Source organism: Pieris rapae, chromosome 20 (assembly GCF_905147795.1).
Source record: "Pieris rapae chromosome 20, ilPieRapa1.1, whole genome shotgun sequence".
Classification (NCBI taxonomy): Eukaryota; Metazoa; Arthropoda; class Insecta; order Lepidoptera; family Pieridae; genus Pieris; species Pieris rapae.
Genome location: NC_059528.1, coordinates 1,368,500 through 1,392,708, shown reverse-complemented (window position 1 = coordinate 1,392,708; position 24,209 = coordinate 1,368,500). Strand labels below are relative to the sequence as shown.

Below are 24,209 nucleotides of genomic sequence, written 5' to 3'. Positions count from 1 at the left end.
TAAATTAAGTAATTGAGCAAGTAAAATCATTGTTTGAACACGCTGATTTTTCATCGTTAAAAGGGAGATTCTTAGGTGATTTTTTAATATGTAGTAGAATATATTTCTTCATATCATTGTGCAAACTAAGTGATTTCACATGAGTTTATAAGTAAATGAGATTTCATTTTTATTTATTTCGTCATCCTACACCTAACATAAATTATTCATTTATTTATTACAGAAATACATACATTATCCTTACAGACTATGCCAATACGATAATTTTGAGAATCATTTAATAAAATATAATAAAGTGCATATATAATATTGAACACATAATATACACAATATCGCTACTGTGAATTCACTCTGCGAACATCGACATATTTGTATAAATATGTCGATAGTGTCGGAGATAGCATTCAGTAGGCATAAATTTATGGATCCCCGTTATCCATAAATTTATGCCTACTGAATGCTATCTCCGAATAAAATATAAAATATAGCTAGAGATGGAATACATTATAGATGCATTTTTTCCGTAGAACGATAGCTTGAATATATTACGATAAAATGAACAAATTTGTCACTATTGGGAAACGCGGCTATATGTCCATACTTATGAAATTAGTTTTACTAGCAACGCCCCGCGGTTTCACTCGCGTAGATTCTGATCTCGTGGAGATCACCATCACAAAGTCGGACAATAGTTTTTTTGTTATCATTAAAGTTTCTTTAGTTTACATTTGTAACTGCAGTTTTGTTAGGGAAATGTAATATAGCCTATATATAGCCTATGTTAGTTAGTGAAGATGCAGCTTTTTAGCAGTGGATTTGAAAATTTTGTGTGAAAACAAAACAAACATACATATAAAAACACAAGTTCCCCTTTATAATATAAGTATAGATGTAGGTACTAGGTTGACTTTTTTTTCTTCTAAATTCTGACTATATAGGTCGTCATTTGGTATGTCAGAAAAAGGAACATACCATTCAACTTCTTTTTTTTGCAGTAGAACTCCTTTGAAGATAAAATGAATGTCATTGTTTATATCTTGTTTATGGTATTTGTCATAATATGACGTAAAAATGAGAAAGTAATAAATTCTGTAGATTTATAATTAAGCCATAATGACTGCAGACGAAATCTTAAAGCCTATACACAGTCGTTTTCAAAGACAGACATCGACACTATTCTGGAAGTCATATTTGCAAAGACAGTAAGTTATATTACCATTTACACAACAAACAAACCGAATTATATATTTACACTAGCTGCCCCCGCGAACTTAGTTTCTCCTTAATGTCTAGCCTACGTTTTTAGTATATAATATGTACCTACCTACTGACATGGAACATTTAGCTATGCTACCAGAGACTGTTCGGTTTTCCGGAATGAAAACTTTTTAGGTTGTTCTGTGTATTATTATATCTATATGAACCTCAGTGTTCATGTCATAAGCTTTCAATTAACAAATAAAAAATAGGGGTTAATTGTAAAGTGATGATAATTAAGGGATGCGTGTATTTTTGTATGCCGTATAAAACATAAAAAAATTGTCTTAAAAAATAAAATATTGGACTGGACAACCCTAATCGCTTAGGGGTTCGAAAGATAGATAATAGCTGATTCTCAAAGCTACTGAATTTCATAAAAATCGGTGAAGCCGTTTCGGAATACTATACTAACATTGTGACACGAGAAATGTATACATAGAGATTATATATCTTTGTAGACGTCGTTGGAGACTACTAGTTGTGGAAACGTTGTTTGCAATATCTCTCTTCTGTATTGCGGTTTTTATTGGGAAGCCAGTGTTTATGACACCTCTTCAGGCAATACCCGAGCCACCATTGACGACTACCGATATAATTGAGTCATTCGGATCGGAAAATATACTTGGATATGCACCGAACATACCACCGTATACGCATATTATGGCTCGAGCTGCTGATCGCTTGGGAGTTGGTGAGTTCAAGTATTCTTTATTAAAATTATGGATTATAATGTTTTTATAAGGAATTAACTCAAAAAAATTCAAAGGTTGGACTTTCACATCAAACACGAATTTGATGATACTGATTATGTAGTTGTCTCGGGGGACCTTGATTGGAACACCTCCTAAGTTTTTTTTTAATTGTTTAATCCTAATTTGTAGTGACAATGAATGCGGCGACCGAAGATCACCTCAACACCATGTTACACAACATGTCGCAAGGCACGCCGATAAGTAGCCCAATAATATGGGTTATATGGAAAATGGAGGTATATTTATCATAAGTATTCCTAAATTGTAATAATTTTTTGACAGCTACCTACTACGCTTAATATTAATAAATAGCCACAATCATCTACTCTGCTGGCTCTACGACCCAAAATATGTATTGGCCCCGAGGTCGTTGTAGATGTTCATATATTCGGGAAGCGGATAAGGCTCTGCTGTTACCGCATCCCTCATAAGGCGATTGTTGGTGGCACCTTGGGGTTTTAGTGGGTATGCACAATGGCGAGTCCCACATAACCCTTCTGCACCAAGCAGTCGCGCCGCGGAGGGGTATGCGAAATGCATTTCCCCAAGTAAAAAAAAAAGATGTTCAGATAAATGCCTAACTAGGGTTGCCTGGAAGAGATCGCTTGTTAGCGATGAGGCCGCCCGTTGCATCCCTTATTTTTATGTACTGTTTTATTTGTGTATCTTTGCAACGAAGTGTAAATAAATAAATAAATAAATGTTAAGACATTTTTCTGTTTGAAGCTGGGCAACAACTGATTGTAAAATATGAGCTTATAACTAAAATAAAATTAGGGGTTACAAAAACTAACTTGGCTTACTTAGTTACATAAATCTAAGTGACACTTCAATACTGGTACATCTGTTTAGTTAGTTAACGATTTTAATCATTATCTGAAATTTATTTATGTAAATTAACTAATGTTAGGTTCATAACAACCATTATGAAAAACTTTCGACTGCTTGGAGAGTTGAGAAGCGAAACCCAGCAATTTAAGGACGCACGGGCGAAAACAGGGCATTTAAACCATATTTTAAATATTCAATGGTTTTAGTGAGAATTGAAAATATATTACCCCTTTATTTCATCACAGTAATTTGGTAAAGAGGCGAATAAAGAATAGATGTTAGAAAAAATGCGTCGGATTAACGATTAAGGATAAATAAAAATACGAAGTCTGTTAAAATTGTAGGAAAATAAAATGTGGAGATTTAGTATTCGCAGCACAGAGCGTGCTCGATTCGTGACCACAACTGAACGTACAGTATCCCATAATCCCCATTTGAAGAGCGGTTTCCTGGCTGTTCAGTTGGCTGTCAGTGAAGCCATCTTGGAGTATGTCAGTCCAACGGTACCGGAGTATGAGGTGTTGTTTTAAACTTACTACAAAGTATTACTTAAATATCGCACTATTAATAAACCAAAAATTATTTAAAAAAAATTTTTTCCGTACTTCTATGATTCTTTTTTGGTGTATTATTCTTATACATAGGAAAAAAATACAAAAAGTTAATGCCGAAACCAGGGATCGAACCAGGGACCTTTAGATCTTCAGTCTAACGCTCTCCCAACTGAGCTATTTCGGCTGTTACAATGATGATGAAATTATTCTATAGCTAATACTAAGCGATAAAGTATAAAAGCATTTATTTGTATTCTGATAAATATATATTTCGTACAATATTGAATGCAATGGCTTCATATCAGTGCAATGATAACGTTTAATAAAATCTATTTCACATCTAAACGAAGTCGACATTATACTTATTTAAATTATAAGAAATAGGATTCGAAAAATAATATTCACTTTTCATATTCTGATCTATTATTTCTATTTTTAGTTAAGTCTTGTCTCGATGCCAGTATCTCCTCTAATGCAAGAGGCCAGAGTTCGTAGAGCTATATCGGGGATAATGCTTTGTTTCACTCTAGCCTTCCTTCCTCCTGTCTTGGAGACGGAGGCACTGGTCGTCAGGGAGTCAGTTAATAGATTTAAGGTAATTATTACATAGTTTAAGATATCTTAATTAAGTAACACTGTTGCCTTATTGTCAAATTAAACCTTAGATTCACGATTTATATTTGTATTTATTAATTTATATTTGGAATTCACTTCCCGTCACTATTCGCTTAGCTCCTTCTCTATCTTCTTTTAAATTTCTGCTGTATAAACATTACCTGTCCACGTCATATCACTAACTACTAACTGACGTGAGACCGATCTTGAATTAGATTATCATGATTCATGTGCACTGTTTATATTTTTTTATGTAACCTATATCAGTTTAGTTTATTTTTATTTCTTTTTGTTTCTGTTAAGTATTTTTTTTCCATTTTTATTATTTGTATTATGTATTTTTGCACTTCTTGCCTACCTTATGTAATATACTCACAGTGGTTTTTTCATTACTCACAGTAGTTGTCTGGAAGAAATCGCTCTAAAGCAATAAGGCCGCTAGTTGCTTTTCATTAATTTATGTTTAATATATTATTTTTTTTACCTTTTATGAAATGCAACGAAGTGTTAATAAATAAATAAAATAAATAAATATTTTTAGCGCGCACTTCGTTTACGAAACGTAGATTATTCGGCGATGTACCTCGGCTGGATTGTCTATGGTTACTTGACGGTTTTACCAGCCTGTATTGCGGCCAGTACAACGCTACTCCTAATATTTCGCTGGATACACTTGTTCTACAGCTTCATAATGCTTTTAAGTTATGTATCTGTGATGATTATGATGGCGCTTATTATGTCGATGTTTCAATATAAAAGTAAGTATATTTGTTTGATCAGTTAAATATACTTTTAGAGCTAGCTACTTTTTTAAGCGTGATAATTCAACCAACTTATTTTTGTTTTGGTCTTTTGAAATGGAGAAAGTCGAACTATAACCGGAAAGTATATGTGTAGGTGTAAGGTGTATACTATATGTATTGTATTTATGGATCGGTGTTCAACCAGTTGGAATAGACCAGCATAACACCACAGCGAGGAATCTCAGTTATTATATTCTATATTCATATTTTAGTTAAAACATTGTGATCACACATTTAAAAAAAATAAGATAATAACATGAAACATCGTTTTAAAATCCTTTTTCTATATTAGATTATTGACATAAATTAAATATGTCGAGAGCGAAGGAACAAAAACATAGTTGTGAATTAATATTTCAGCTTGGGTCGCTATTTTATGGACGACGCTGTTCACACTGATGCAAACATTTGTGGCTGAGTTGATTATCCATCATCAGATCGATACGAAGAATTCCGTCCTGAATTTCTTCCTACACCTGATCATCCCACCTTTGGGCCTGGAACACGGCTTCAATGAGTTCGCGTTGTTGCAAACTGGCCGTATGTTTGAGAGAATATTTTATATTTAATAACAATAATAGTAAATAAACTTTATTTACCTCATATAAAAAAAATATACATCAAATGTAAGTTTTGTTATCTTACTTAATTAGAATGATAACAAAACTTACACCCATTACAGCTAGCGGTGAACCCAAAAAAAAACAAAATACATTTAAATTACTACAATAATTCAGACTTATATTTATTATTTATACTTATGACTCTTTTATTCTTCTACTTCGTGAATACGTCAACAGTTATTATTATTATTTTTTACACGTATTACCCAGACATTGTCTATGGTTGAAAATGAAATGCATTTTATGGGATTCCCACAAAAAATAATTAACGTTTATGTACTTATGTTTTATTTATGTATTATTTTTGAGAGCTTTGCTTACTTTTGCGGATAATGGGGGGGGGGGGAGTAAATTGCGGTAAATGTAAAAAACGTATTACTTGAATGGCCCGTTAGGGTACAGACTTCAGTAGAGGATCCCAGATTGAGGAAGAACAAAACTTTCTTCACAGAGTTTATATTTTTGTATTAAATAGTCAATTTATCAGAGCCCAATATAGTAATATATAATATAGTAATATTATACTTGAAGTACTCAAATGAAGCGAGCTATATATAATATAAAGGATAATCTTTTCACAGAGGACGGACGCTTGGAATTCCTTTCCGTGATATTCACGATACTGTCTTGGTTGTTCATGATCAGCCTGTACTTCAGCTTCTTAATGTTGCTGCAGAGAACAGTCAAAGAAAATGCTATAGGTGGCGAGGTTTCATGGGAATCTATTCTCTTTAAGAAAGCCGAAGTACGTTCATAAAAACTTTGTTGATTGTTTTAACTCTGATCTCCTAAAATATTTGTTCTTTCTTCAAATTATTTATATGTTGGTAAAGACATTTTACCTAATAATAATAATGCATGGATTCTTATTATGTAACTGTCATGAAATTCATACAATTACACTTATTACACTTTCTGGACTGGATTTCATATTGTGTGGTTAGATGTTTTAAATAGCTTATCCAAACGTTTTCTTAACATAATATTCAAACCCCAGCTTTATTGCAAGCAAGATTTTTATTTCAATAACATCTTATAGACGATAATACTGGTATACTTCTAACCATCTTCTTTTATCCATACTGCCTTTATTTTATTAATATATGAATACAAAATCAGTGCAGCAGAGAAGATGATACATAATTGTTTTATAGGACACAAATAAATTACATCAAATAGAAACACCGACGGGCAAAGAGCGAGATAATTTACAGGAAGTAGATGAGTTGGTGGCGAAGGCTATTAGTATGCGAAATGTGTCCAAGGTAGGATTTGAACACACAAAACAAGTTCTTTATTTACATAATTATCAATATTTGGTGATTCATAATTTTATGGTTAAACCTGCGTATTCTGTAACCTTATAAATTTGACGATAGTATGTGTTATTAAGATTGTCAATTAGCACAAACGTATTGATTTTTGCGCGTTTTACGTTCGAACCATGTTTTTGCTTAATGCTGCAAGGGGCGTGGCTCATTCATATAAAAAATAAAAAAATAAAATACGTTTATTTGGAACATAAGATCATCATGGTATCACTTATTCCACGTCCTTAAATTCGAGCCTGTTGGCATCCCTACTCATCGGCAAAGAAGACAGAGGGTGTTGGCCGAGAGAAAAAGCCGGCGAAGAAAACTCTCGGTACTCTTTTAAAAAAAAGAGAAACAAACATAGCAAATTAATTAGTAGTAGCCTGCCCAGCACTAGTCCCAGGCCCTTTTATCAACTAGATATAGATTATAACAATTTGAATGATTATAATTTCATCATTAAAATCAAATCTTTCAAAATTGATGTATTTTATAAATTGATGGTGATGATCCAATAGCCACTTTTTATTAAATTTGGTTTTTCGTCGTGGAAGATGGTTGACTCGGTAGAGTTTGTAGTATTTGAGAGTTTTAGTTTCTTGGAAATTTAATTAATTACGTCATCTATTGATTTGTTTTTATTTGTTGTAAATCTAACCTCTCTTATTGCCAATGCAAATATTTTCCTTGTTTTTTTTTATTTTTTTTTTATAGAACAGGCAAACGGGCAGGAGGCTCACCTTATGTTAAGTGATACCGCCACCCATGGACACTCTCAATGCCAGAGGGCTCGTGAGTGCGTTGCTGGCCTTTTAAGAATTGGTACGCTCTTTTCTTGAAGGACCCTAAGTTATTATGGCTGACAGTTGTATAGCATTTTTCGTTTCCTAGTCCAGGGCATATCAACCCTTACTATTTATTGTTAAAACACTATGTATTAACGGCCGCCGAAGAATAAATAAGTTTACATATTAATTCTATTAATTACAGTTATATTTTCCGGCACAGAACAAAAACAAGGTGATATTTTTTTTTAATTAAACAAATGTTTCAGTTAATCATGGAAAAACCAGTAGTAAATAACGTAACATTGGATATTTATCGAGGTGAATATACGATGATGTACGCCGAGAGGATACAAGTCAAAATGTTGACTGCCATAGAGGATCTCATGACGGGTAAACTTCAGTAGTCTTTGGGTAAGATTCGGAAACGCCAATGAGTTCTGTTGTAAGTGCTAAATGGCGTTTTTGAATTGCATCTTAAATTATTTACGATTGTTTGTAAATTTGTATTTCGGATTGCTTTCGTTTGGGCAGAAACGAAATACTACGCGGAACGCTGATAAACATACAGGTGATTAATTACTATTCAATCACGTAAACTTTAAATGCCGTCAACGCCCTCTGGGAATGTGTGCTGTGTGCGGCAGTATCACTTATCAGGTTAGCCTACTGCTTGCTTGCCCCTTGTTATATACATATATAAAAAACTATCCGAGTTAAGGTTTTTCAATAATTGAAAAGAATTAGTTAAGCAATACATTTGCAGAGATTAAGTACAGATATTAATTCGTAATTCGTAAGCTATAAGGACTATATTAAAAAATACTTCTAACTTAATGCCGGCTGTACACACTCGTCGAGAGACCACGAGACAGGCCGAGCGCAAGAGTGAACAATAGAGCTCTCGTCTCGTCTCGCTTCCTAGAAGTTGGTCTCGCCTTTCTCGGACACCTGTCGGTCTTTTTCGCACGAGTCAAAGGGTCTCGTGAGTAAAACGAGAGTGAAGAAAATTATAATAAATATTGCACAAAGACAAGCACTAGCAGCAGTTTACATGTCTATTATTAACGGTGTTTTAAATACAATTATCGTAACGACTGGTATAGGCTGCGCTCCTCTCTCGTTCCACTCGGTCGAGACTCTGCGAGAGGCTCCCAAAGTTTGTACAGCCGGTATAAGCATAACGTAAGTCGACGTCTGTATTCACCAAATCTTACCTAAACAACCCTCATGGCTTATAGTTAAATACACTGCTACAAAAATTGCTAACAAAATTATTGAAGGCGTTTTGGTTTGTTTTGGTTTAGGTTTAACCCTTCCAGACAAGGGCACAATCACAATTCTTGGTGAGGAAATGAAGCCGGGATTGAATCCAATATCAATGCTGACGATGATGGGTTACTGCCATCGGAGTGAGGTTCTCATTGACGATCTAACCGTGGATGAACATCTTACTTTCTTTATGTCTGTTAGTAATAACATTTAAATACCTTGATATAAGACTTTACTATCTAATGTAGGTCGCTGCTGATTGTCAAGAGGCAGACAGGAATTGAGTAGAAGTAGGTACAGACGGTAGAAGTAGTATGAGTATAAAGGAGTATAAATTACTTCAATGTGAACCTGACTGTACAATAAAATGTAACTAATAATACTGTTACTATCTAGAGGATCGGATAAGAAACGCCGTAAATCTCTTTAAAGGTTTATTTCTAATTTAATCAATGACGAATTTTTACACTATAACCTGCAAATTACGCATATAATGACTTGTCTGTCTCGTATCATGTGGAACAATCGAGAACATCAGTGCTACATCAGCTAGTCGTTTTCTGCTCGTTAATTATTGGATGAGAAATGAAACAGTCTCAGTAGTCAGTAGCGATGTACTATGTCATAGTATAATAATAATCTAATCTAGTCGTGGTTCGTGGTTTCGTTGATTATATTTTAATTTATAGATCAGTTAGTGATAAGCCTTCTTTCGACAAATGTCGAGATTTGTATTCACATTTCAAGTTGTAAATTGTGGACATGGAAAAAAAACTCCACTGTTGCCCAGATGCGATTCGGCGAATCACTTATTATTCTCATCCTTGAAGTCGTAGATTCGAACCTACTTTAGGTTCGAAGTCAGGCACCGAAGGCTGATCTCTTACTAGACTATGTGAAAAACAAATGATTACGGATCACGCCACTGGGCTTTTGTTCCGCCAGTCAGTGTTCGAAGACCCTTATTATAGGTTGGAGGAAGAGCAGCACCATCCTTTCTTCACACAAGTTACAATCCCGAAAAAACATGGCGATTTAAAAGAGTGGCGGAGAGTTTATTGCCAGTTCTTCTCTTCCGTTCTACGCCCTTGATTTGAGAACTGGCAGTAAATGTAAAATTAGAATCATTTAATGTTTTTGGACGTTAATAAATGTACATTACCTACATGAATAAATGATTTTGTATTGAATTCCCACTATCTTTTCCAGTTAAGCCTCTGGAATGAAACCAGCCAATTCATATCTGAGTATGGACATTTGCGTTCGCAAAATCTGTTGAAGGAATGTGACCTGGAGTCCGTGAAAAATGATTATGTGCGCATTTTGGATGATTACTATCGCGCTCAGCTGTGCTGGGCGATTGCTATGCTTCTTGAGCCAAGGGTCAGTCAATTTTAATTCGTTTATATGGTTTTTATTTAATTAAAAAAAATTTTTGGTGAATGGGGTAACATCAAATATTTTATTTAAGTCTACCATAATGTTTGTATTAAATATTCTTTATAGATAATAATTATACCAAATTTTACTGGAAAGGCAAATTATATAGCTGTTATCAAGGATAAAATAATGGTAAGCGAAATGTTTATTTTAATTCAGACTTAGGGTCCTTCAAGAAAAGTGCGTATTAATTCTAAAAAGGCCGGCATTGAGAGTGTCCATGGGCGGCGGTATCACTTAACATCAGGTGAGCCTCCTGTCCGTTTGCCCCCTGTCCTATAAAAAAGAAAAAATATATAACGGAATTAATATTACTTTTAATATATCAGTACAAATAGGTGTCGGGTAATAGTAACATTGACAGTATGTTTGTAATCTTGAAAACAACGAAACGTTCGCGGTGTTTATATTTGGTTAACCCTATCTAGGAGCAAAATCAAATTGTGAATAGCATCGAATTAAAACAGAATTTTACTAAGTAAACTTTTGCAATATCCTTCCAGCAATATCGAAAATATATCACTTTGATAAAATTTAGCTTCTCAAGTGTGTTCTTGGAATATGCAGATCGAGCATTTATTTTTGATAATAAAACCTTGCTGTTTGGCGGAACACCTGCATATATGTTCTTCAAATATGGTGAGACTTTGAAAATGTTTTTAATTCTAGTGACTATTTAAATGGCTTTGAAGTAGTTAAAAACATTTACATCAGGAAAATACACACTGAACAAAAAGCAACCTATCAACGGAATGACACACCACATATTACAAACTATTTTATTGTTTATTTATTAAAGAGAGGGCACTTAATAACTTTTAGAATTAAAGTCACTATATTATAATATCAGCATTTTGCAATCAAAAATATTTTTAAGTATGTTTTGTTATCACTATATTGTAGTATATTATAGTATTTTATTTGTGTTGTTATACTATATTATAGTATTTTCTTGTGACGTTGTCACGTTCAACTATCATCAGTAAACCGACTTTACAGACAATCGATTTTTTACATACAGGAGTAGAAGACAAAACATTTAACGACATTATTTCTTTAAGGCTAATCCCTCTATCTTTTATAGGTCGAGACTACAGAGTAAGAATAACATTTGAAAATAACAGATACACGGAGGAAAATGATGAGCTTTTAGAAAAAGCTTCGGAAGCTGGGGCCTCGATAAGGGCGCATCTTGGCACTTTGTTGATTCTTAAAGTGCCAACACACCCCACAGCTAATGTAGCTAAGTTAATTCAAACGCTACACGAAGGGTCTGATAAGTTTGGGATTGTTTCGATGAATATTAGCATACCCGATTCTGAAGAAGTTTGCAATAGGTAAACAAATTAGCACATATATTTTTAGTAATGCAAATTTAGTAAATATTATTGTCACAATCTTAGTCTTAAAAGTATTGTTTTGCTTTGATATAGCAATACATTGAGATTTTTTTATAGTGACTTCAACGTGCGGGGTGGAAGGTTTGATTCACAGTTGTGCACCAATGGAGTTTTTATGTGCGCCATTTTTCGCTCGAACGGTGAAGGCTTGCTTTACACCCAAAAAGTCGAATTTGTGTGTCAGGCACAGGAGGTTGATCACCTGCCTATAAGATAAATCAGCTCATGAAACTAGTACAGAAATCTGAGGTCCAAACTTAAAAAGGCTACAACCTTTTGGTGCTACAGCACCACTGATTCAATTTTTGCTTTAATTATGAAACTAGATTTATATTCATACAGCCATGCTTTACATTTATAATAATATAGATTTATTTTTCGGCGTCCTTCTATCACTCTCTCACACTCTGAGGACCGATCTCGATAGTTAAAAGTCTACTAAACTATACGCGTACCTGAGAAAGAGTTCTGAATCCAATGAAAACTTAGTTTGCAGACAGCCTAGTCAGTAATATACCGAATACTGTCGATGGACTGTGACCTCTACACAAGAGGTATTAAATTTATTTTTATATAAATGTTTTAGAGCAATATTTGAATCAAGAGCCACAACACATGGTACTCCAGGTGAACACACAATATCCAGAACTGCTTTGGGACATATTGAAAGCTGTATGTATGGACTACAATATGAAAATTTTCTCGCATTGCTCTCTTTTTGTTCCCAAGATTTCCCTGATCCTGTCTATAGAGATTAATGCTCTGCTAATGCTAATCTGTGTATAAACGGAGTTTGAACGCATACTCAGGATTGGTCTTGTAGAAAAACAAAAATGATATAAATTACCAAAAGTACTCCATATTTTGTTCGTACTGCAAGCGGTCGAAAATTTGTAATTTGACTTAACAGTAATTCTTGTAGACCATGACAACGACGATTAATTCGCGTTTAAAGTCTCTAAAAACAACTTTGTATGTAACAGTAGCCTGAAGCCTATTTCATAAAATTAAGGTACAAAAATCGGCCCTTTACAGCTCCTGAGAACTGGATACCCACAAGAATATCTAACTTTGACAATTTTATACATTTGTCGTACATTGGACAAAAATTTACATCATTTTATAAGCAATATAGAATTGTTTTGATTTTTACGGTAAGTAATCTGTGGAGTAAGTCAATTGTCAAATTCGTGGGAAAATTAAGAATATTTTATTAACGAGAGTATTCTTGAAATAAATATATTTTGTAATGATTTTGATGAATGTTTTAGGTGATATCCGCTTTTGTAGCAGGGATTTTTATTGGGTTGTCATTATCGCAGCTTCTCAATGATATTGAGGAAGATCGTGTCGCTAAGAAGATTTTGCATGGTGATGTAAGCTTTTCTTGAACATAACTCTGCTATCCTACGCCAGACTTTGAAACCGATTTGATATAAGTCATTCTTCTGTTATGTATTTTTTATTAAGATTATTAAAATAGTTTGCACTGTCTTGATTTTCGTTTTGAAATCTTTAATATTCTGTGGCCTTGGCATAAGGCGATATCGTTATACATAATTTCGATAGGGATAATGGATAGAGACCTTTCGTTATAATTGTTTTATTTTGATTTGATTATTCTTTGATTCCAGATTTTAACGGTTGAAGCGTTGGAACAAAAGACGACTTTAGTTGTGCGCACAGATAACTCGAGTTACGGGCAGTCTATTGCTTCAGCGTTAGTCTATTGTTTATAATAAATGAGAACTTAATTAGTCTAATTAATTCAATCTGGTTTTTCATTTTCTATTAAATTCTTTACGTTGTGATGAAAGGAGATTGACTTATTTACTCAATAAATCTAATAATTAATTATTGACTTAATTATGAGGGAGAAATGGGCTGATATTTGCTTACCTTCTTCCTATGTCTAAGGGTAGGATTCAGAATCGAAACCTAACGTTTAGTACGCCTACTAACTATACAATTAATTCTAAAGTTTTGATGTACAGGAGTTATATTTACGCGTAAATTTCTACCCTGAATCTAGCGGCTTACCTACCCTTCAATTGACAACATACATTCGAGTTTATATTGAAACGAATTTCCACGAATTGTTATATCCAAGAAGTTTTTTTTTTCTTGGGGTAATGCATTTCGCATACCCCTCCGCGGCGCAACTGCTTGGTGCAGAAGGGTTATGTGGGACTCGCTATTGTGCATACCCACTAAAACCCCAAGGTGCCACCAACAATCGCCTTATGGGGGATGCGGTAACAGAGCCTTATCCGCTTCCCAACATGCGATGCGGCGGTTGATCCAAGAAGTTTGTTTTAATTTGGAATTAAGTGGCATGTAAACTATTAAGAGCGGCCAACCCGTCATCTTTTCATAGAAACGATAGTACCATCGCTATTGCATTCACTATTGTAAGTTAAGCAGTAGCGTTATTTTATTCATATGACTGTAGAAGGGCAATTTAATTCAAATATAACATAAAATTTTTAACAGATATGTCCTGTCTGAAACCAACGCGACCGAAAAGGAAATTGAAAATATTGCGTACACTGCACTGTCGGATATCGAAGTAAGTTTTCTAAAAAAATATGAATCTTGTAGCAATAACGGTAGGTACACGTTTTAAGCTCTAATTTAATTATAATTTCCAATTCATTTAAGTTTACTTTTAAAAGCGATTAACAATGGATTTTTTTTCATATTTCGAATCGATCAATACTAAACCTAAAACTGTGTTGTTTTAAAAAACTTTATTTGTTACGATCATATACAAATGTGCAGAAGTGTTGGTCTAGTAGGCCACGGTCTGAGGTCATGCGTTCACATTTCGACATGGACTTGCACTATTACAACTTTCTATCTCTATTTAATGCTTCTATGGTAAAAGTAGACATCACGAGGAAACTCAAAAATAGACGACACTAATTTTTATTTTATAGACTAATAAAATAAATACTATTCAAAAACTACTGCAATATAAGGTTATAGAGCCGCTTAATCGGGTTGAATTATTTTTATTGAATAGTCCTTTATATCATAGTGCGATCAACCTTACATACGCTCAAACCCAATAACCTATCTCAATCCATTTTTGACCATCTGAGATAGAGATATTAATCCAAATATAAAAGTGTACCAATCGACCGATTGTAATAGCCATCTGTCGATACAAGATATCCATGGCAGGTCGGATCGGTGTATGTGGATAGATCTTTGTATGAAAATGACAGTTCAATTGTGCCAATACCTTAAAATTTTAACTTACACGAGTTTTTAAAATAATTAAAAAGCTATTTGATATGTTTAAAACAAGACAAGTATATTTTATTATTATTTGTACGGCTTTTTTTAATTATTTATTTAATTTATTTGGTTTATATTGATTATCAAATATGACTGTAAAGAGCGAAGAGATTGCATTTTATCTGTCGCCAATAATAGTCTTCGTAGGGTACGGTTATTGGGATGCAGATAAGAGATCGATCGACTGTCACGGTGTGATTTCAGATTGTTTTCAATCTGAGATTGTGGACATTATTGGGTTCGTTCGTTGCATTTATAGTACAATAAGTCTTTGGTGATACTACAATATTTTTTCAGAGCATAACAGAATATTTAGTGACTCGAGCCATTGACTCACCACAGCACTATGTGTATATGTATGCATATGGATTGGATATAAAATATATGGTTGATAAAATAACGGTAAATTTTAACAATATTTGTTATCAAATGTCAAATGTATCAATATCTGACTCCAAATAGAGGGAGACTTTGAATTTTGGGTGACGATATATTAATCACTCCAACCACCATACCTCTTTCGCGGTATATATAATGTAGTGTTAAAAGCAAAAAGAATATAAAATGATAGACAAAAACGATTTGAAAAACTAGTCTTAATAAAATCAAAAAATCGAGTGCGACATTAACTTCAATGTAATAAACAATCTTGCTTCTATAGTCTAGCCAGTTTGTAATGAGGTTTTAACTTGTCCTATTTATTAGCTCAAGTAGTTATCCTTTTCTGTAAGCTTCTACAGCAGAAAATAATCGCTTATACGATAAAAGAAGAATGCGAGGGAACCAGCCCGACGCTGTGACTCAGGGCTGAGTAGATACTGCCTCTCTGCAGACGCGGTTATGTAAGCAGATACCAGAAGAAACCTAAGTTATAACGGCGTTGCAGAGTTATAGCGCTATACTAAAAACATTTGAAGACTTAGCCTGGAAGAAATCGCTCGAAAGCGATAAGGCTGCCAGTTGCTTTTCATTAAATTATGTTCAATTTTTTTTTATGTAATGCAACGAAGTGTTAATAAATTAATTAATATTAATGGTGTCTAGATGCGAGTTCTCTACAGTCCAATACATTATGACCATGCAGCGGCAGCCAGGTCTTTAGCTCGTGCCTATATGGCACTTTTAAGACATTATACGAATGCCTTAGATGCAACGATACAAGTCACCGATGATCCACTAGCCCTGGACTTAACGCCTGTAAGTATTTTTGTTATTATACCTAGTCTTGCCATAAATACTGAAACAAAGAAAAAAATTTTTTTTTCAGTTGCAAATAACATTTATTACTTTTACAGTGTGTTAGTTTAATACATAAATAAAAAACAATTTATAATATAAAAAGCTTATTCGAAGTGGTCTCCATTGGGTGCGATACAGTCCTTAAAACGTTGAGGCCAGTTATCGATAGAAGCACGCACTCTTTCCATGGGAAAAATCTTCACTGCCAATCGTAAGGATTGTCTTAGGGCCTCCAAATTATTATGCCGTTTAGAGCAAGCCATACTCTCTAAAACTGACCATAAATCATAATCTAGCGGATTAAGATCGGGACTAGACGACGGCAAGTCTTCAGCGCTGATGAAGTCCGAAACGTTCATTTTCAACCAAGACTGCGTAGACCGAGCTTTATGACCCGTTGCCGAGACTTGTTGGAAGGACCATTCTTTGTTATTGAAAATGGTGTTATTAAATGGCTTCACTACCTTCTCAAGGATGGTATCTTGATACACTTGTGCCGAAGTTTTGATACCTTTTTCACAAAAGTATGACTCAGTCACTCCTTCATAGCTAATACCCCACTAAACCATCACTGAAGTCGGATAGTTCCCACGTTGCACACTGGCGACTTATTGGGAAGCTTCCTTAGAGCTTTGAGCACAGATAGGTACAGTCATTTTGTTTGTTAAAATGTTGCTCGATTGTAAAAAAATTCTCATCCGTAAACAAAATTTTTCTGTGACCACTCTTTGCGTACCGCTTCAGTAATTTTTTCGATTTATCACCCTATTCTTTTTTAAATTATCATTTAAGAAATGACCAGAACGTCTCTTATAGGCTACAAGTCCTTAGTCATCTTTTAAAAAACGCAACATGGTTCTAGGTGCTATCTTTGTCTCCCGAGATAAAATCTTTTGCTTTCGGACAGGATTTCTCCGAATTCTTTCCCTTACTGCTTTGACCACCTTTTTCTTAAGAAGACTACGTGGAAGGCCAGATATTTTTCTGTCACAAATAGAGGAGGTCTCATTGTACCTATTAATAGCCCAGTACTCAAATATTTTACAAATACCAAGCGTATGGAGAGTTTTAAAATGTGCATTTAGCTTTATACTTACTTTGGTAATGCAATCACAGCGATTCGGTTCTCTTCATCACCCCACTGCATTTTAATATAGCAAAATATTCTACAAAGTATTGGCGCCAAAATGAGAAAACTTAATGGACAATCATATAAAAATAACAGATTCCAAATTAAAATGTAACATTTTGTTTATTTTTAACTGTATCAGTATTTATGGCCAGACTAAGTAATCTAGTTTTTATTCAATTTTTTTTATAATATGTATTAATGTAGGGTCACTGAGTAACTAAAGCTTTCAACAATGTAAAAATATAATTTACAAATGAATTGTTGCTCTAAATGCTATGCGATAAAATGCTATGCTATGCTTATCAATGCTGAAGAGAGTACCTACTTGCGTCGGATTGGTTTAGGTAATCGGCAATCGCCATGCTTATAAAACTTAAATAATCTGACTGAGAAATCTTGGCTCGTACAGTATTATTTAGGACTTATATCATTTTATTACAAAGACAAAACATTTTATGAATTTACAGACCTTGATATATTTTTTTATGAGTGTTTTTTGCAATATAGAGAAGAGAATTTTATACTCTCAAACTATTATGTGTGCATAATATTTTTTTTTATATAGATTCTCGTATAAATACTTATCTTAAGACATTAATTTCACTCCAGGCTACATATTTGTATTATAGTTAAAAACTTTGGCAACCATAATTCTTCAATTCATATAAATAATTAGATTTGTTGTAGTGGATGGTGTACGCAGAGAGGCCACCTATTTTTACGGAGTTTTTACTTATACTAACAATTTCTCATATGATTTTAATTCCATCTATGGAAAGTGGATTTGTAAGGCATACACAGGTACGTCAATACTACATTTTTTTATGTTTTTAAAAGTTTATCAAGTTTAACAAAACAACAGTGTTCTGTGTATATTTCACATCTCTATGGAACAGACATTTTCTTTTGAATTATTGTATGTAAAGGAAGGATAAAACTTGCTGAGTTTCTTGCCCGTTCTTCTCAGAACAAGACCTCCTGGTAGTCTTGCGAACGAATGGCGTAGTTTTGCTCTTTCGCGAATTTTGTAAACGTTTTTGACATTCATAAGCATGCCTTAAGTCGCATCTAAACTGAATAAATAAATTTTGATTGATTGATTGATTGAGTCATTTCAATTATGAAAAATTTGGACAATTAAGCCACAAAGACAGTTCTCGATATTCTTAGATTGCAGTCCTGAAACCTCTCTACTATATACACATCTTTGTGTCGATTTCATTGAATATTTTTAAGTCGCGACGTGGTAAGCTAACGTATTGTTTAACTGGGAATCGATTGATATGACCTCATGCGGTACCATTATAGGTCAAAGCACACATATCAACTCGGAACGGGATGTTCACCTTAAGCCACTGTGTGCATGACTTCCATTACGATGCAAAATTTAACCCTCACTCTCATTCAGCAGTGATATTGTGTAGGTATAACTAATTATTTTTCCAGTGCTATACAATGAATTTCTCTCCTTTGCGTTACTGGTTTTCAATGTTTATATGCGATCTGTTCATGTATTGGATGCTAGTGGCGATTATGTCTGGAGCCATGGCCGTAATCATGATCTTAGTAGCTCCACATTACTTTGGTATAATTGACTTTGGTAAGGGAACGTTTTATATTCGTTTGTTATAGGTATAGCCTGTTCACACATCTCTTAGTTTTGCAAGTCCCGCCATACCAATATATATGTTAGTAATAAAATAAAACTATTGGGCTTGGCGCTCCTTATCGCTTATGCCCGCCTTCCACTGCGTGTTGAGCGAGAAATTGTTGACCGGCGGAACAGAGTTTGAAATGATAATCGTTTTTGCCTCCGCTTTGGTGGAAGCATATGTATGAAAATCATCGTTACGAGTATAGCAGAGTCCCTAATTCGGACGTTCTACTCGCAGTGGAAGGCTATTTGGGGTTTGAGAGATAGATAGTAGCCGATTCTCAGACCTACTGAATATGCATATAAATTTCATAAGAATCGGTCCGAACCGATATTAATCAAAACTACAAAATTACAACAACCCAAAAGGCCTTTGCCGACTGGCAAACAGATCTACAAAAAACCAGCAAGATACAAATATTAGAATAGTTGTTTCCTTACCTTCTAATACTTAGTTTAATGTAATCTATGTTTATATGTGTACCTAAAAAAACATATGAATAAAAGGCTATATTATTATTATAGATCTAGAATCTAGGCTTCGCATACATTTTATGATTATAATAATCTGGTAACTTTATGCTTTAGCTTCCAGGAACGTCAATCTAAAGTTTTTTTCGCTCCTCAACCATTCCAATTTTTCCTATTTTTTTTCATTATTGGATGTGATGGTGATTTTATTTCAGTAATAATTTCATTTGTTTTGGCCGTATATGGAATCGGATGTATACCGCAAGCGTACCTCTTCAGTCTGGGCCCATACGCAGCACTAAATTCTATGATTTTTGTTATGGTCAACATTGTTTTTGGTAAGTAATGGTTGTTTTATATACAACAGTGTAAAGTATCTTATTGCAATAGTAATTAAACAGCACTTATTATAAGACGTTGTCACGTCAAAAAGTTGAAAATAAATTCAATAATTTTATATTGTATCCCTCGTAGAAGATATGGCGTGTAATTCGCATGATAAATATAATTTCAGGTGAAACAACAGTAATTGCAAAGCTTTTCTATGGAGACGCTTTGAATTACGCGCTAAATTTCTTGAGTTTTTCGCCTCAATTCAACATTGCCTATGCTTTTGTGAAAATTAAAAAGATTTTCCTTTATAACAGCGAATGTAATATTTTTAAACGGAAAAATCTTTGTTCATCAAAAATTCTTCATAAATGCTGCCGTAAGTATCCTTGTTAGTTTTTTTTATATCCCACGAATTCTATTTGAACAAGAATGAACGCTGAAGAAATTGGTTTTGACAAATATTATTAAGACCAGGTGCCAGCTATGTTTATATGTTTTTTTATTATTAAAACATACACACACACCCACAAACTTCACACTTTCAAACTCAAAACTCAACTTTAAAATTAGTCATAGAATACAGCTTACAAACAAAACCATTAGAGCGCGCCCTCACGATATCGTAACGGCGCCGCACCGCAATTATTTCGAGCTATCGGGTGCACGGGCGTTGCGGTGTGGCAGTATAATTTACCTCTCCCCGCCTCGCCTCAAATCCGTCGCACTTGCGGTGCGACGCCACGGCGCAACGCCTCGTGTGACATGGTATAGCAATTTGTATGTAGGATGACGTTGCGGCACCGCTCCGGCGCCACACCTCACAGTTATCGCATCGTGTGGCCGCGCTCTTAGCAATGTTCTAGTTTAAAAATTGTTAAAGTTTGAATTATTGCAGACAAATGCGGAGTCCTACAAAAATGCTTCTCAAAACAGTACTATGTTTTGAAGCCACCAGGTGTAAGAATGGAAATTTATGCTATGTTCTCCATAGCTGGTGTGTTGTCCACCCTCCTTCTAATATGGGAGTATAAATACATACATAGAATATGTTCCTATGTCCTGAAATATCTTTACTTCGACCAAAAGGACACAGAGGAAGAGACAGCAGGAGTTAAGCAAGAGAAAGCAGATGTTCTAAATAAGAGAAAGGAAATGATGTCGAAAACTCGTAAGTATTTATAAGGTGTAAGGGTTCAGATTTAGCGCTTAATGTGCCGTGTTGCATTTGACATACGGAAGTCATACTTAGCGCTAAGTTTCGATTCTGAATATCACTCGAAAAATACAATATACTTATAATGTACACTTTAAATAGTTTTGATTACAGATCGTTTGTAGATTGAAATAAAACTCCATATTTGAATTTTAGCTGGGAAAGGAGACACTTTTGGGGAATATCTCCTAGCGAAGGATGTTTCTAGAAACGTGCAAGGCGTATATGTAATACGTCACATTCACTTTGGGCTCGGGAAGGGGGAGGCGTTAGCAGTCTCTGGTTTACTGAAACACGGAAGATTAAAACTGTGTGAAGTTATCGCAGGTGATTTGTAATAGTATAATAAACGTAAGTTCAAATAAAATGCCTTATGGAATTCTAGTTTTCGAATATTGCTCCGTAACGTTCCATACGTACGTCTTATTCGTAGACTGTGTAAAACATAAGTCCCAATTCAAACACGATTTCGCATAATCAGGCTAAAATAGCCTATATTTTTTTTTTTACAGGTTATAGGTTACCCAGTGACGGACGGCTGTGGAGTGTCTCCAAATGGAGTTTGAACAGAAATCCCTACTTGGTTAATACATTTTTTGATAGCTTCATGAGTTTTACAGGTTTTCATAGCTTCATGAGTTGTACATGATTTCATACCTGGCAACACCGAAACTCTTTTTATGTATATATTGCTTTGACGACATTTTAACTAATACGCTGTTAAATAAGATTATAAGAACTATAAATACTTTTTTTCTTCTAAGTTTAATTGGATAGTGTGTAAATAATATTTACTCGTTTTTTTAATGTTTTCTAGACAATTCCCCGACTACGTAGTCGATAATAAAATAATTTTTATTCGTTTGATTGCACATTATTATAGTACATTTCAATAATGCTTTTTACTTATTAATAGTCATGTAATAAGTTGGAGTTATACTCATATAGATTTCAATAGTTTTACCTGCGACAACATTTATTACAGTATAGCCGTAATATAACTCTAAGTTGCGAACACAAAACACTACCAAAATGGATGACAGTGTATGATGCTCTTGCTCTGATCGCTGTTTTAAGAGGAATACCTAAGAACCGAGTTAAGGAGGTAGTTCATAATTACATCGACGCTTTAGGTACGTGTTAAAGTTATGTCTCTATATCACACAAAGAAATATATCTCGTCATGTGACTTAACCCTGTGAGGTCATACGCAGTCTCGCGAAGCATTTGCGATGAAACATCGCAGTAAGCCCGATACCGCGCGGTAAAGGAATGCGGTGTTTTTGAGGAAATCTAAAAGCCGCCGAAACGCGATGGCTCGGGCATTCCGTCTCTCGCCCGTCGCAAGCGCGCGCGCTGCCACGAGGCACGTCCACACTAACCAAGCTGCTTCGCGCGGCAACTGCCTCGCGAGGCTGAACGCTCTGTGTGGACGCACCTATTGCATTTCTCTTGTACGGTGAAAGAAAACGGCTATATTTTGAACTCCAAAACCAACGTGTGCCCGATACAGAAGACTGATAAAGGCCTTGAAATTTATCAAATAAATATACATAATTGGATACTTCGATAGAAAATTTATGAATCGCACAAAAATATGACTTTTATTTTTTATTAAGTTAGGTATAGGTTATTGAAAGTTGCTACAACGCTCGTAATAGTAATTTTTAAGTTTTTTCTACATTCGGCCGCAACTACATCTGGCCAACTAAATGGCGATAGTTTTATCTGTTTACAGAGCTTCACAATTACGCGTACACAACAATTAGTCACTTGGAGCCTAAAGAAGTAACGCGCCTACATTTTCTGGCGGCTGTAGTCGGCGCTCCACCAGTTATCATTCTTGATGAGTACACTGCATACCAAAAATACTCCGTGCGACGGGCTATGTACTCAATTATACATAACCTGAGAAAACGTGGGCACGCCATAATTTTGTCATCCAGCAAGTAAAGTATTGACTGCTATAAAACCGTTGTAGGAGCTGAAGTATTGAATCGTCAGTCCTAATCGGAATTAAAAAATAGTTAAACAAAATTCCTGGTTTGGGTAGTTTAATTTTTGCCAAAATCGAATTAGACTTCAGTCAGTTTTCCTTAATTTTACCGAGTTTAATTGTTTCCTGACGATAATAAACAATTTAAATCTAACTTTTGTGAGATTTTGCTAAGAATTAGGATGGAACTTGGAAGCTTAATAATTTATACCTAATAACAAAAGTACAAGTACCTAGTAGTAATATATTGTCTTTTTTAGTGTTGAAAGCCATATGCCAGTAACGAACAGACTTGCAATATTTTTCAACGGTACTATCTATGATATTGATTGCATAGACAAACTCGTGGCACGCTACAGCGACCCTGGCTACACAGTAGTTGTACATCTCAAGAATGAGGTCAATGTTGAAAGGATGTTTTCGCATTATTTTCAGAACTTCATTATTAATGATGTTAATGAGGTACTGTGGACACTATAGTAGTAGACGAGGCACTATCATGCCCTTGCTTATTTAGTTCCAAAGGCTAGGTTTGATTATCGCATGAGGCAACGCAAGCGTGCCGCATGTATGATGTGAGCCGCATGACGCGGCAGTAGAATCTAAGTCGCAATACATATTTGATTTTGCATCTTATTTAATGATAGGAGATAATGACCCGTTCTAAACTCGACCCAGGATTCCATTCTCACGGCATTTATTATTAACTGCCCCGCGGTGTAATCCGCTCAAATCAATTCGGTCGATAGAAAAGCGGAAGGTATTAGACGAATTAACTATATATACTATACTAACAAATAATTTATCATTTTAAACACTTAATTAAAATTAGGAGAATTAAACAAAGCTTTGTAATTTCATTCAATGTTACAGGTCCTTGTTAACATCCAAATATTAGATTCAGATTTAAACTGGGCAAAAGTATTTCAAAGAATGGAAACCCTTCAAGCCGAGAACCACCATATTGTATATTCATACGTCATCTCTGCTGTGCCCATAGACTACATATATAACAGCATATTAAGCACAGAAGGCTCAGAGAGTGGTTTAGCAACATCAATATTTACAAAATATTTTAAAAAGACTATAAAACGCCCCACTGCTGCCACATTGGCAAAATTGAAACATTTTGACAAGAAGTATTATATCACAAAGCTGAAGGATCTCCCGTGGTCTGTTATTTTTCACAGATAAAAGCAATGAGCAATACCACACCCATT

At 34.6% G+C, this 24,209-nt stretch overlaps 1 protein-coding gene and 1 non-coding gene across 2 annotated transcripts; one reads left to right on the top strand and one right to left on the bottom strand.

Moving 5' to 3' along the window:
* The first annotated feature begins 3,268 nt into the window (after window positions 1–3,268).
* Window positions 3,269–23,637, top strand: LOC111000817 (ABC transporter A family member 4). Its single transcript, XM_022270404.2, has 29 exons — window positions 3,269–3,361; window positions 3,837–3,992; window positions 4,554–4,770; window positions 5,176–5,355; window positions 6,020–6,183; window positions 6,593–6,703; window positions 7,806–7,929; window positions 8,844–9,004; window positions 10,018–10,191; window positions 10,315–10,380; window positions 10,752–10,887; window positions 11,333–11,585; window positions 12,235–12,320; window positions 12,684–12,802; window positions 12,920–13,024; window positions 13,283–13,368; window positions 14,142–14,217; window positions 15,249–15,353; window positions 15,996–16,148; window positions 18,010–18,123; window positions 18,769–18,922; window positions 19,663–19,785; window positions 19,962–20,156; window positions 20,676–20,948; window positions 21,150–21,320; window positions 21,506–21,576; window positions 21,979–22,126; window positions 22,732–22,942; window positions 23,250–23,637. Exons 2-29 carry the CDS (start codon window positions 3,852–3,854, stop codon window positions 23,467–23,469), a joined length of 4,137 nt encoding a protein of 1,378 aa, XP_022126096.2. The 5' UTR covers window positions 3,269–3,361; window positions 3,837–3,851; the 3' UTR covers window positions 23,470–23,637.
* Trnaf-gaa lies at window positions 3,509–3,581 on the bottom strand. Its single transcript has one exon. It is a non-coding gene; the product is annotated as a tRNA-Phe (tRNA).
* Window positions 23,638–24,209: the final 572 nt, after the last annotated feature.

Bases quoted from the DNA above. Each gene is read 5' to 3' on its own strand.
- LOC111000817 (XM_022270404.2), top strand. From the start codon at position 3,852: ATGCCAGTATCTCCTCTAATGCAAGAGGCCAGAGTTCGTAGAGCTATA. The intron at 20,157-20,675 runs GTAAGTATCCTT...GAATTATTGCAG, and splicing joins AATTCTTCATAAATGCTGCC to ACAAATGCGGAGTCCTACAA. The intron at 21,577-21,978 runs GTTAATACATTT...CATTTATTACAG, and splicing joins TGAACAGAAATCCCTACTTG to TATAGCCGTAATATAACTCT.